At 43.2% G+C, this 12,831-nt stretch overlaps 1 protein-coding gene across 1 annotated transcript in view; it reads right to left on the bottom strand.

The window, feature by feature from the left end:
* The window catches only part of LOC144493948 (serine/threonine-protein kinase MRCK alpha-like), a 498,859-nt gene that overhangs the window by 39,808 nt on the left and 446,220 nt on the right, over nucleotides 1-12,831 (bottom strand). Inside the window, exon 26 of the mRNA XM_078213524.1 lies at nucleotides 1,409-1,545. Within this exon, the coding sequence (XP_078069650.1) occupies nucleotides 1,409-1,545 (137 nt within the window). The remainder of the gene's footprint in view (nucleotides 1-1,408; nucleotides 1,546-12,831) is intronic.

The following is a 12,831-nucleotide window of genomic DNA, read 5'->3' as shown; positions in this document are numbered from 1 at the left end:
TTGAAAAAGGCACACTGCATGGGATATGGCAGAGTCATGTAGAGACCAATCAGAGCCCACTTACCAACCAACTCTTTTCTTTTGAAGTATAAATTGTTGTTTCCTTTACAATTGGTATTCTTGTAAACTGTTCTGATGAGTTAAAGATGAAAAGTTTTGAGGCAATATTTTGAGAGATGGAAGGAAGGATACAAGGGTATTTGAAGTGCTTGGAGGCAGGAGGCAGCCTGACCTGCACTTATGAAGGTACAAAATTGAAGGGCATAGAAAGACCAGGTGTACAACTAACCTACATCACACCCTGATGTCTGGAACATCTTGAACGAATACTTTCTCCTCCCTTCCTTCCCACTCCTGCAGCCTCATCATCTCTGCCCCCCTCTAATAAGCAAATAATCAATCACAGGAGAAAAACATCAGCTTTATGCCACCTTCCCTTAAAAGTGACAGAATTGCTTTGCTCCTGGATGCTGACCCATATTTGTGAGTAATCTGATCACTCTCTGTACAATTCCCATCGCATGACCATAAGTGGATAGTCACAAGCATTGCTCCACACTCTGTGATGATGGGAAATATGCACTGGGTCAGAAATATGCAGTGAACTGGTTAGAGGGTTCCTGGGAACCACCGATAGATGCGTTAATGAGGGTAAAAAGCTGGTGGTTGGGATTTAGGCTGGGAACAAGCAGGAAGGTAAAGTCTATCGCCAAGAGTGCATGGGGAATTTCTTTTTAAATCACCATTACTTCAAAGTGTTTGAAAATTTTAAAATAATTTTGCTGGTTTCAGTGCTGATTTCACCTTTCCTTGACTGAACTACACACTATTTTTCTTGTTATCTGAATAGTTTGATAACTGGCAATGACCCAGTTAGACTGTGTAAAAATAGCAAGGTGGACGAGAGAATTTAATCTTTTTAATAACATAGTGGGATGTGAAAGGGCTTCCACACCTGTACTATACTGACAAATGGTATTGTAGGATCTTCAACGTCCATTTGAACAGCCACAAAAGGTTTGGTTATCTCTCTCTTCTCTCAGATGGGACCTCTGGCAATGACACACTACTGCAATAGAGTGGATCATGTACCTATGTCTGGGGATTGACATATTTCTGCATAGAGGTGACTGTGCTAACAACTGAAAACATCTGAAACAACAGAGTGGAGCACGTACCTCAATAAATTGTAAGGTCTTCTAATGAAATATGAATCAAGTTTTTCTGACTTTTTACCCCAATTAAAATTTCAATATTTATAAGGAATGATATTTAGCTGCAAGAAATTATGTCTTCTAAATACAGTACCATAAATGTGACTTCTTTTAGTGATGACAGAAGAGTGATTACCGGTTTCTTGCATACAGCTGGACCTGTGAAGCATAGCTTTGTGCTGTTTCTCTCTTACCCGAACATGACCCTCATAGGCGGTGCCGATGCCTCTCTGCGGGTCGATCCCCAGCGGTCCCTTTGTTTGGTCAGGTGGAATGGGGCACACGGCTGGTGCTTTGTCTGCGCAAGTCACGTGGCACGAGAACCCACACACTGAAAATGAAGCAGCAACTTAAATCAATGAAACAACCTTGTGACCAACAATAACAACCTTTGATGTGATAAAACCTCCCAAGGCATTTCAAAGAAGCACTTTCAAACAAAGTTTGATGGGTTATGTGACCAAAATGCTTGATCAGAAAGATAGGTTCTAACAAGTGACTTCAAGGAGCAAAGAGAGGTAGACAGCATTTTACGGAGGCAATCAGGGCTTAAGCAGCTTACAGCAGGGTATCAATGATAGAGCGATTAAAATCAGGGATGTTGAAGAGACCAGAATTGAAGGAGTGTAGATATCTTGTAAATTTATGGGCTCAGAGAAGAATATACAAATAGGAAGCTGCAACAGGGTTTTGAAAACAAGGATGAGAATTTTAAAATCAATGCATTAACTAGAAGTCAATATAGGCCAGTGAGTACAGGGGTGATGGGTGAATGGGATTGGGAGCGAGATAAGATATGGCTAGCAGAGTTTTGGATGAGCTCAAGTTTACATTGGGTGCAAGTTGAAATACCAACACAAAGTGTCTCTTCTCATCAAGTGTGGCTGTTACATCTTGTCTCTTATTATCTAAGTGCAAGATGACAGCGATGGAGATGTTGAATAATACAAGAACTATAAATCACATAATTGAAATAAAACATGCAATTATAATAACTTATCACATTTCTCAGATTTTCTCATCTCAGAACCTTTCACATAATGAATTTGCAGAATCACAGAATTATTACAGTGCAGGAGGGGACCATTTGGTCCATCGTGTCTGCACCGGCTCTCCAAAAGAGCATCGTGACTTGGTGCCATTCCCTTGCCTTTTTCCCATATCCATGCACATTGCTTCTATTCGAGTAATCATCTAATACCCTCTTGAATGTCTCAATTGAACCATAACTACACTTCCAGGCAGGGCTTTCCAGACCTGAACCATTTGCCGTGTGAATTTTGTTTCTCCTATCAGATTTGCTTCTTTTGTAAATCACTAAACCTGTGATATCTCGCTGTTGATCCTTTACGAGCAGGAACCGTTTCTCCCTATCTACGCCGTCCAGCTCGCTCATGATTTTGAACATCTCTATCAAATCTCCTCTTTACCTTCTCTCCAAGGAGAACAGTCCCAACCTCTCCGATCCATCCTCATAACTGAAGTTTCTCATCCCTGGAACCACTGTTATAAATCGAAGGGCCTGTTTCCATGCTGTAAACCTCTATGAACTCTTTTACAATCTTCCCCCAACTTCTTTCTGACAATGTAGCACCCAGAACTGTACTCCAACTAAGGTCTAACTGGTGTCCTGTAAAATTTCAGCCTAACCTCCTTGCTCTTCTACTCTATGCCCCTATTAACAAAGCCCAGAATTTTATGCTTTATTAACTGCTCTCTCCACCTATCCTGCCATCTTCAATGACTTTTTAAAGATTAATTCACGGGATGAGGGTGTTGCTGTGGGCCAGCATTTATTGCCCATCCCTAACTGCCCTCCATTTCAGAGGGCAATTTTAGGAGTCAACCACATTGCTGTGAGTCTGGAGTCACATATAGGCCAGACTAGGTAAGGATGGCAGATTTAGGAACGTAAGAATTAGGATCGAGAGTAGGCAATTCAACCCTTCGAGCCCACTCCACCATTCTATATAATCATGGCTGATCTCCATCACATCCTAACTTCCCATAGCCCTTTACCCCACTTTTTATCAAATATTTATCTATCTTTTTCTGGAATCCATTGATTGATTCTGTATCCACTGCACTCTGGGGCAGTGAGTTCCATAGATTCACAACCCTCTGTGTGAAGTAGCTTCTCCTTATCTCTGTCTTGAACCCGCCCCCCCATCTTACTTTACAACTATGACCTCTTGTCCTAGACTGTTCTAGAAGGGAGAACATTTACTTTATCAATCTCGTTGAATATTTTATATACTTCAATCAAATTCCCCTCATTCTTCTGTGAGTACAAGCCCAAGCTACTCAACCGCTCCTCATACAAGAGCCCCTTCAAACCTGGAACTGCCTCCAGGGCCAGCACATCCTTCTTCAAAGGTGACCTAAACTGAACACAATACTCCAAGTGTTATCTCACCGATGCCTTATACAATTGTAACAACACTTCTCGAATTTTATACTCCAGACCCTTTGCAATAAATGCCAAGATTCCATTTGCCTTCCTTATAACATTCTGCACCTCCATACCCACTTTCTGAGACTCATGCACAAGAACACCCAGATCCCCCTGGACAGTCACCTTTTGAATCGGTTTCCTACTTAAATAATAATTTGCCCTTTTTTTCTGGCCAAAATGGATAACCTGCATTTATCCACATTAAACTCCATCAGCCAGATTCTGGCCCATTCCCCTAGCCTGTCAATATCCATTTGTAAACTTTTTAACTCTTCATCACTCCCGCTTTCCCACCTATTTTCGCGTCGTCAGCAAATTTCGCTATGTAACACTCTGTTCTGCTTGTAGATCATTGATATAGATTGTAAATAGTTGTGGTCTGAGAACTGAACCCTGCGGGATCCCACTAGATACAGATTGCCAACTGGAGAAGGACCCATTTATCCCAACCCTCTGCTTTATATCAATCATGATGTGGAGATGCCGGCGTTGGACTGGGGTAAACACAGTAAGAAGTTTAACAACACCAGGTTAAAGTCCAACAGGTTTATTTGGTAGCAAAAGCCACACAAGCTTTCGAGGCTCTGAGCCCCTTCTTCAGGTGAGTGGGAATTCTGTTCACAAACAGAACTTATAAGACACAGACTCAATTTACATGAATAATGGTTGGAATGCGAATACTTACAACTAATCCAGTCTTTAAGAAACAAAACAATGGGAGTGGAGAGAGCATCAAGACAGGCTAAAAAGATGTGTATTGTCTCCAGACAAGACAGCCAGTGAAACTCTGCAGGTCCACGCAACTGTGGGAGTTACAAATAGTGTGACATAAATTCTGATTCTAGGATCGCATGATAAAGACTCAGGAGGAAAAAAGCAGAAATATTTATGTGAAATAGTGTGACATAAACCCAATATCCCGGTTGAGGCCGTCCTTGTGTGTGCGGAACCTGGCTATCAGTTTCTGCTCCGCGACTCTGCGCTGTCGTGTGTCGCGAAGGCCGCCTTGGAGAACGCTTACCCGAATATCAGAGGCCGAATGCCCGTGACCGCTGAAGTGCTCCCCAACAGGAAGAGAACAGTCTTGCCTGGTGATTGTCGAGCGGTGTTCATTCATCCGTTGTCGCAGCGTCTGCATAGTTTCCCCAATGTACCATGCCTCGGGACATGAATCCGAGAATCAGAATTTATGTCACACTATTTGTAACTCCCACAGTTGCGTGGACCTGCAGAGTTTCACTGGCTGTCTTGTCTGGAGACAATACACATCTTTTTAGCCTGTCTTGATGCTCTCTCCACTCCCATTGTTTTGTTTCTTAAAGACTGGATTAGTTGTAAGTATTCGCATTCCAACCATTATTCATGTAAATTGAGTCTGTGTCTTATAAGTTCTGTTTGTGAACAGAATTCCCACTCACCTGAAGAAGGGGCTCAGAGCCTCGAAAGCTTGTGTGGCTTTTGCTACCAAATAAACCTGTTGGACTTTAACCTGGTGTTGTTAAACTTCTTATTATATCAATCAGCCAATCCTCAATCCAAGCCAATACACTACCCCCAACCCCTTGGGATATAATCTTCTGGATTAGTCTCTTGTATGGCACCTTATCAAAGGCCTTATGAAAGTCCAGATAGATCACATCCACAGGATCCTCATTATCTACCTTGCTGGTTACATCTTCAAAGAAGTCTAGCAGGTTTATCAAACAAGACATGCCCTTTACAAAACTGTGTTGACATTGGTGAATTGAGTTTTGGTTTTCCAGATGCTCAGTCGCCTTCTCCTTAATGATTGGCTCCAGCAACTTTCCCATTAGAGGTCAGGCTGACTGCTCTATAGTTTCCCACTTTTTGCCTCTCTCCTTTCTTGAATAAGGGCGTCACATTAGCATGTTTCCAGTCCACTGGGACCTTACCAGTATCCAAGGAATTTTGGAATATCATAACTAATGCATCAAATATCTCTGCTGTCACCTCCTTTAATACCCTAGGGTGTAGGCCATCAGGTCCCGGGGACTTATCTACTTTTAAACCCTTCAGTTTACTGAATACCTTCTCCCTGGTTATAGTAATTTCACCAAATTCCACTGTACTAACGGCACTTTTTGGGACAGGATCATTATCTTCTTCTGTGAAGACAGAGACAAAGTATTGGTTTAGTGCCTCTGCCATCTCCCAGTTTCCCATTATTACCCCACCACTTCCATCCTCTAAAGGGCCAACATCTCTTCCTCTTTATACACTGATACAAACTTTTGGTGCCAGTGTTTATTTATGTTTTCAGCTCGCTTCCTTTCATAGTCCATTTTAGGATTTTTGATATTTTATTTAGTCACCTTTTGTTGGTATTTGAAGTTCTCCTAATCCTCCACGCTGCCACTAACTTTTGCATTATTGCATACCCTCGTTTTTTGCCCTTATGTTATCCTTGATTTCCTTATTAAACCATGGATGATTTTTCACCCTTTTGCAATTCCTCTTCCTCTCAGGAATGTACCTTAGTTGCGACGTCCTTAACATCTCTCTAAAGAACTGCCACTGTTCTCCTACCGTCTTCCCCTTCAATACTCTTGTCCATACACTTTCCAAAAGGATATTAGTGAACCAGGTGGTTTTTTAATGACAATTGACAATGGTTTCATGGTCATTATTAGACTTCTAATTCCAGAATTTCTTTATTGCATTCAGATTTCACCAACTGCCTTGGCGGGATTTTAACCCAGGTCCCCAGATCTTATTATAGAGTGTCAGAGGTTTACAGCATGGAAACAGGCCCTTCGGCCCAACTTTTTAAAAAAACCCCGAAGCTAGTCCCAATTGCCCACATTTGGCCCATATCCCTCTATACCCATCTTACCCATGTAACTGTCTAAATGCTTTTTAAAAGACAAAATTGTATCTGCCTCTACTACTACCTCTGGCAGCTTGTTCCAGACACTCACCACCCTCTGTGTGAAAAAATTGCCCCTCTGGACACTTTTGTATCTCTCCCCTTAAACCTACGCCCTCTAGTTTTAGACTCCCCTACCTTTGGGAAAAGATATTGACTATCTACCTTGTCTATGCCCCTCATTATTTTATAGACCTCTATAAGATCACTCCTCAACCTTCTACGCTCCAGAGAAAAAAGTCCCAGTCTAACCAGCCTCTCCTTATAATTCAAACCATCAAGTCCCGGTAGCATCCTAGTAAATCTTTTCTGCACTCTTTCTAGTTTAATAATATCCTTTCTATAATAGGGTGACCAGAACTGTACCAGTATTCCAAGTGTGGCCTTACCAATGTCTTGTATAACTTCAACAAGACGTCCCAACTCCTGTATTCAATGTTCTGACCAACGAAACCAAGCATGCCGAATGCCTTCTTCAGCACTCTGTCCACCTGTGACTCCACTTTCAAGGAGCTATGAACCTGTACCCCCCTAGATCTCTTTGCTCTGTAACTCTTCCCTACCATTAACTGAGTGAGTACTGCCCTGGTTCAATCTACCAAAATGCATCACCTTGCATTTATCTAAATTAAACTCTATCTACCATTCGTCAGTTCACTGGCCCAATTGATCAAGATCCCGCTACAATCTTCTTCACTGTCTACCATGCCACCAATCTTGGTGTCATCTGCAAACTTACTAACCGTGCCTCCAATATTCTCATCCAAATCATTAATATAATTGATAAATAACAGTGGACCCAGCACTGATCTCTGAGGCACACCACTCATCACAGGCCTCCAGTTTTAAAAACAACCTTCTACGACCACCCTCTGGCTTCTGTCAAGAAGCCAATTTTGTATCCATTTAACCACCTCACCCTGGATCCCATGAGATTTAATCTTATGTAACAACCTACCATGTGGTACCTTGTCAAAGGCCTTGCTAAAGTCCATGTAGACAACATCAACTGCACTGCCCTCATCTACCTTCTTGGTTACCCCTTCAAAAAACTCAATTAAATTTGTGAGACATGATTTTCCACTCACAAAGCCATGCTGACTGTCCCTAATCAGTCCTTGCGTCTCTAAATGCTTCTAGATTCTGTCTCTCAAAATACCTTCCAACATCTTATCCACCACAGAAGAGTGGCTCACTGGCCTGTAGTTCCCAGGCTTTTCCCTGCAGCCTTTTTTAAACAAAGGCACAACATTTGCCACCCTCCAATCTTTAGGCAGCTCACCTGTGACTATTGATGATTCAAATATCTCTGCTAGGGGACCCGCAATTTCCTCCCTAGCTTCCCACAATGTCCTGGAATACACTTCATCAGGTCCTGGGGATTTATCTAGCTTGATGCGCTTGAAGACTTCCAGCACCTGCTTCCCTGTTATATGTACACTCCTCAAGACATCACTGTTTATTTCCCCAAATTCCCTAACATCCATGCTTTTCTCAACAGTAAATACTGATAAGAAATATTCATTTAGGATCTCACCCCCGGGTCTCTGGATTACTACTCCAGTGACAGTACCACTATGTCACTATCTCCCTGATTCATGCACATATACACCCAGGTCTCTCTCCTGTACCCTCGAGGATTTTACCCCTTAGTTTATACTGTCTCTCCATGTTCTTCCTACCAAAATGCATCACATCACACTTCTCCACATTGAACTTCATCTGTCACCTATCTGCCCACTCCACCAACTTGTCTATGTCCTTTTGGGGTGCTATATTGTCCACTTCACAGTTTTGTGCCATCCTTGAACTTTGAAACTGTCAAGATCTAGATCATTAATATATATCAGGAAAAGCAAGGGTCCCAATACAGACCCCTGGGAACACCACTACAAATCTTCGTCAAGCCCGAAAAAGATCCATTGACTTCTGCTTGAAGTACATTGACTATTATCTGGGCCAGACTTGTACAACCTTTTCATGCCAGGAGTACAGTTCAGCTTTCTTCTCACCCAAGGGGCCGATGAGCACATTTTGGAAAGATAAGGTTTGGCAACATTAAACATGAATTTCAATAAAATGTTGAGGTATAAAGAAAAAAAGACAATGTGCTGAGTAAAATTAAAGCAATGTCAGGGCAATAAATTGATAACTGAAAATGATAAGTAACTAATAAAGATTAGAGTGTGAAGAGTTCAAACTGTGTTTTTCCAGCTCGCTCCCAGTCTCAGGGTACTTATTCACTCACCCTCACCCATGTGTAAGTTGGAGCATATTGGCATGTGGGGTCACTCCTGCCCAGTAAATCTTGACTTTAGTTTCAGCCACTGAAAGGAAGTGCACAGGTACAGCAGGCAAATGGTATGTTGGCCTTCATAGCAAGAGGATTTGAGTATAGGGATCAGGATGTTTTACTGCAACTGTATAGGGCATTAGTGAGACCACACCTGGAGTAGTGTGTGCAGTTTAGGTGTCCTTATCTGAGGAAGGATGTCCTTGCTATGGAGGGAGTACAGCGAAGGTTTACCAGGCTGATTCGTGGGATGGCAGGTCTGTCATATGAGAAGAGACTAAGTCGGTTAGGATTATATTCACTGGAGTTTAGAAGGGTGAAAGGGGATCTCATAGAAACTTATAATATTCTAACAGAGTTAGACAGGGTAGATTCAGAAAGAATGTTCCCAATGGTGGGGGAGTCCAGAACTAGGGGTGGAATTTTTTTAATTCATTTGTGGGACATGCGTGTCGCTGGCTGGCCAGCATTTATTGCCCATCCCTAGTTGCCCTTGAGAAGATGGTGGTGAGCTGCTTTCTTGAATCGTTGCAGTCCAATTTATTACCGCAGAATGTAGTTGAGGCCAAAACGTTGTCTGATTTCAAGAAGAAATTAGATATGGCTCTAGATCCTAAAGGGATCAAGAGATATGAGAGAAAGGGCGGATCAGGTTATTGAATTCAATGATCAAAATGAATGGCGGAGCAGGCTGGAAGAGCGGAAGGGCCTCCTCCTGCTTCTAGTTTCTATGTTGGAGATTTCCAATTCCAATTCTCTTCCTGCACCTAGTGATGCACTAAGAAATACTTTTGTCTGTTTCCATTGCTAGTAATTCCTGGAATAGGTTACTAGCCTGTTGCTAGGGGCTTATAGTTTGAGGGGCATCATTCCACATTAAGCATGGCTGATCAGGAGATTCTCCTGCTCTTACCGCCAGCCATTTGGAAGAATTTGCAAGTTGACACACTCACCCAAGTTTCAGATCCTGGTCCTCAAATATTCTTTTCCTCACGTGGATGAGAGCTGAGCTTTCACACTAAGTTAACATTTAGTTATCAGTGTCACAAATAGGCTGACATTAACACTGCAATTAAGTCACTGTGAAAATCCCCTAGTCGCCACATTCCGGCGCCTGTTCGGGTATACTGAGGGACAATTTAGAATGGCCAATGCACCTAATCAGCACGTCTTTAGAGGCGATGATGAATTTCATTGTTTATGTTTGCCTTTGTTGAGGAGACTTTCAAGATATGGGAAAATGGTCCACATTTTCCATGATCTCCCTGTTGACATTAATCAACAGAGGGAGGTGTTTTGCTGTGGGAGCTGGTAGGAAATGCACCTTAGTTTTCTGGGTGTTTGGTGAAAGGCATTTTCTCACATGCTTCAGAGAGCTGACAATAACCTGGAGCTTAGTTTCTGAACGAGCGAACACACTTCTGCATACTGGAGATCAACGGCTGCAGTTAAAATGATTTTAGTTTCGGTTGAACAGTTTCCTGTTCTGTAAATCATCTCCATGCCTGTGGGTAGCTTGCTGAGGATGAGGTGGAGTGCTGTAATAAGGAAGATGGAGAAGAGGTTTGGTGCCATGACCCCAGTCTTTACAGGGATATGGACTGTAGTTGTTCCATTGGTGTGGAACATGCTTGCATGAAATGTTAGGGGGAAGTTTTTCACACAGAGGGTGGTGGGTGAGTGGAATCGGCTGCCGTCAGTGGTGGTGGAGGCAAACTCAATAGGGTCTTTTCAGAGACTCCTGGATGAGTACATGGGACTTAATAGGATGGAGGGTTATAGGTAGGCCTAAAAGGTAGGAATGTGTTCGGCACAACTTGTGGGGCCGAAGGGCCTGTTTGTGCTGTAGTTTTTCTATGTTTCTATGTCATCATGCACTGACTAATTTCTGAAGGCAGCCAAATCTGAGTAGGATAGTCAGTTTCACAATTGACAGAGTTAAAGTAGGGTTGAAAAAAGCAATGCACAATATAGCAAAGTTAGTGCTATTCCCGGCATTTTTCTTGGATTTGCTGTGCAGATCATGTCTGTAGTGCCTCTCAATTGGTGAAAATCTCACTGCGACTCCAGGAGGAATACTTTGGCAATTTGGAGAAGGCGAATGAGGAGGACCTTTGCAATGACCTTCACTGTGCAGACAGCAGGGTGGTTCTTCCGTTGTCTGCAATCTTACTTGTCTCCCTTCTTGAATATAGTCACTATCACAGCATCCCTGAGATTCCCTGGCAGTCACTCCTCTTCTCCAATGAGGAATATGAGGTTGTGCAGCCATGCCAGGAATGTACCTCTGCTGTATATCAGAATTTCAGCAGGTTTCCATTCTGCTCCATGAGCTTTGTTGTTTTTCAGCTGTTGAATGTCTTTTACAACTTCACTCTGGACTGGGGTGGCACTGAGGCCGAGCTGGACAGATACTGAAGAATGGAGTTGAGGGTGCTCAAATCAAAGACAGAGTTATGGTTGAGTTCCTCAAAATATTCTCTCCAGGAGCACTGACTGCCTCTCTGTACTTGAGGAGTTTCCCTCTATGCTTGGCTCATGGTTGGGTGGGCTCATGAGAGCTTGGGCCAAAGATAAGTATGATAGTGTCCAAGAAACTGTGCATGTTACAGGTGTCCACTATTAGTTGGATCTCTGACACTTATAGAACATAGAACAGTACAGCACAGAACAGGCCCTTCGGCCCACGATGTTGTGCCGAGCTTTATCTGAAACCAAGATCAAGCTATCCCACTCCCCATCATCCTGGTGTGCTCCATGTGCCTATCCAATAACTGCTTAAATGTTCCTAAAGTGTCTGACTCCACTATCACTGCAGGCAGACCATCCCACACCCCAACCACTCTCTGCGTAAAGAACCTACCTCTGATATCCTTCCTATATCTCCCACCACGAACCCTATAGTTATGCCCCCTTGTAATAGCTCCATCCACCCGAGGAAATAGTCTTTGAACGTTCACGCTATCCATCCCCTTCATCATTTTATAAACCTCTATTAAGTCTCTCCTCAGCCTCCTCCGCTCCAGAGAGAACAGCCCTAGCTCCCTCAACCTTTCCTCATAAGACCTACCCTCCAAACCAGGCAGCATCCTGGTTCTGCTTATCACTTTTCATGTTGTAGGCTTTAAGCTGTAACATTGCTTCCAGATGTCTGTAGGACTGTTGTTTTTCCCACGAGGTGTGGTGAAGTTTCCAGTCTGCGACAGCTTTACATTTAAATACGATTAAGTCCTGTATCTCTCACTTGATTTTGTCAAGCTAGTCACGATATTTCCTAGCAGGGAGGCCAAGGACTTCTTTGCAGGAGCTTGCTATGGTGGACTTTAGGGTGGCCAAGTACAATGGGCACATTGTATTTCCTGTTGGTTGAGAGGTTGGCAGTGAGACACTAACTGAGAAAGGCTACTTTGGAGGGATCTTTAAGGCCTATGATATTAATTTTCTCGCAGCACTGCTTCTGTTGCCGACATTGTTTGGAGGCCAGTCTGGAGATGGCAAAGCAGATTGAAAAGCAGTTGTCAGCATGGTTCATGGTATGGGTGATGCGGACATCCCTGCAGTTTAAACAAACACATAGTCAAACAGGTGCCAGTGTCTGGACTGTTCTTTAATATTCCTTCATAGGGTGTGCAAGTCATTGGCCAGGCCAGAATTTATTGTCCATCCCTAACTGCCCGAGAGGTGGTGGTGGTGGTCAGCTGCTTCCTTGAACTGCTGCTTGATCCGTTTATGCCACGACATTACTTCGATTGATGATCCGCACCATAAACAGTTCCCATTTAACACACATCCAGACCATAAACACATTGAAGCAGAAGTGGCTTGGCAACACAATCAACAATGCCACTAAGCGTGTAACAAATCTCTCAATGCACTCTTGGAAAGCGCCACAGTCTTGATGTATGGGAGGAGCTGTCCAGTGTGTGCGCGCGTGCGTGGAATGGGGTTGCGGGGAGAGAAGCGATTGGGTTTGGTGGTTGGA

Source organism: Mustelus asterias, chromosome 5 (genome assembly GCF_964213995.1).
Source record: "Mustelus asterias chromosome 5, sMusAst1.hap1.1, whole genome shotgun sequence".
NCBI lineage: Eukaryota > Metazoa > Chordata > Chondrichthyes > Carcharhiniformes > Triakidae > Mustelus > Mustelus asterias.
This window is presented reverse-complemented; position numbering and strand designations above follow the sequence as displayed.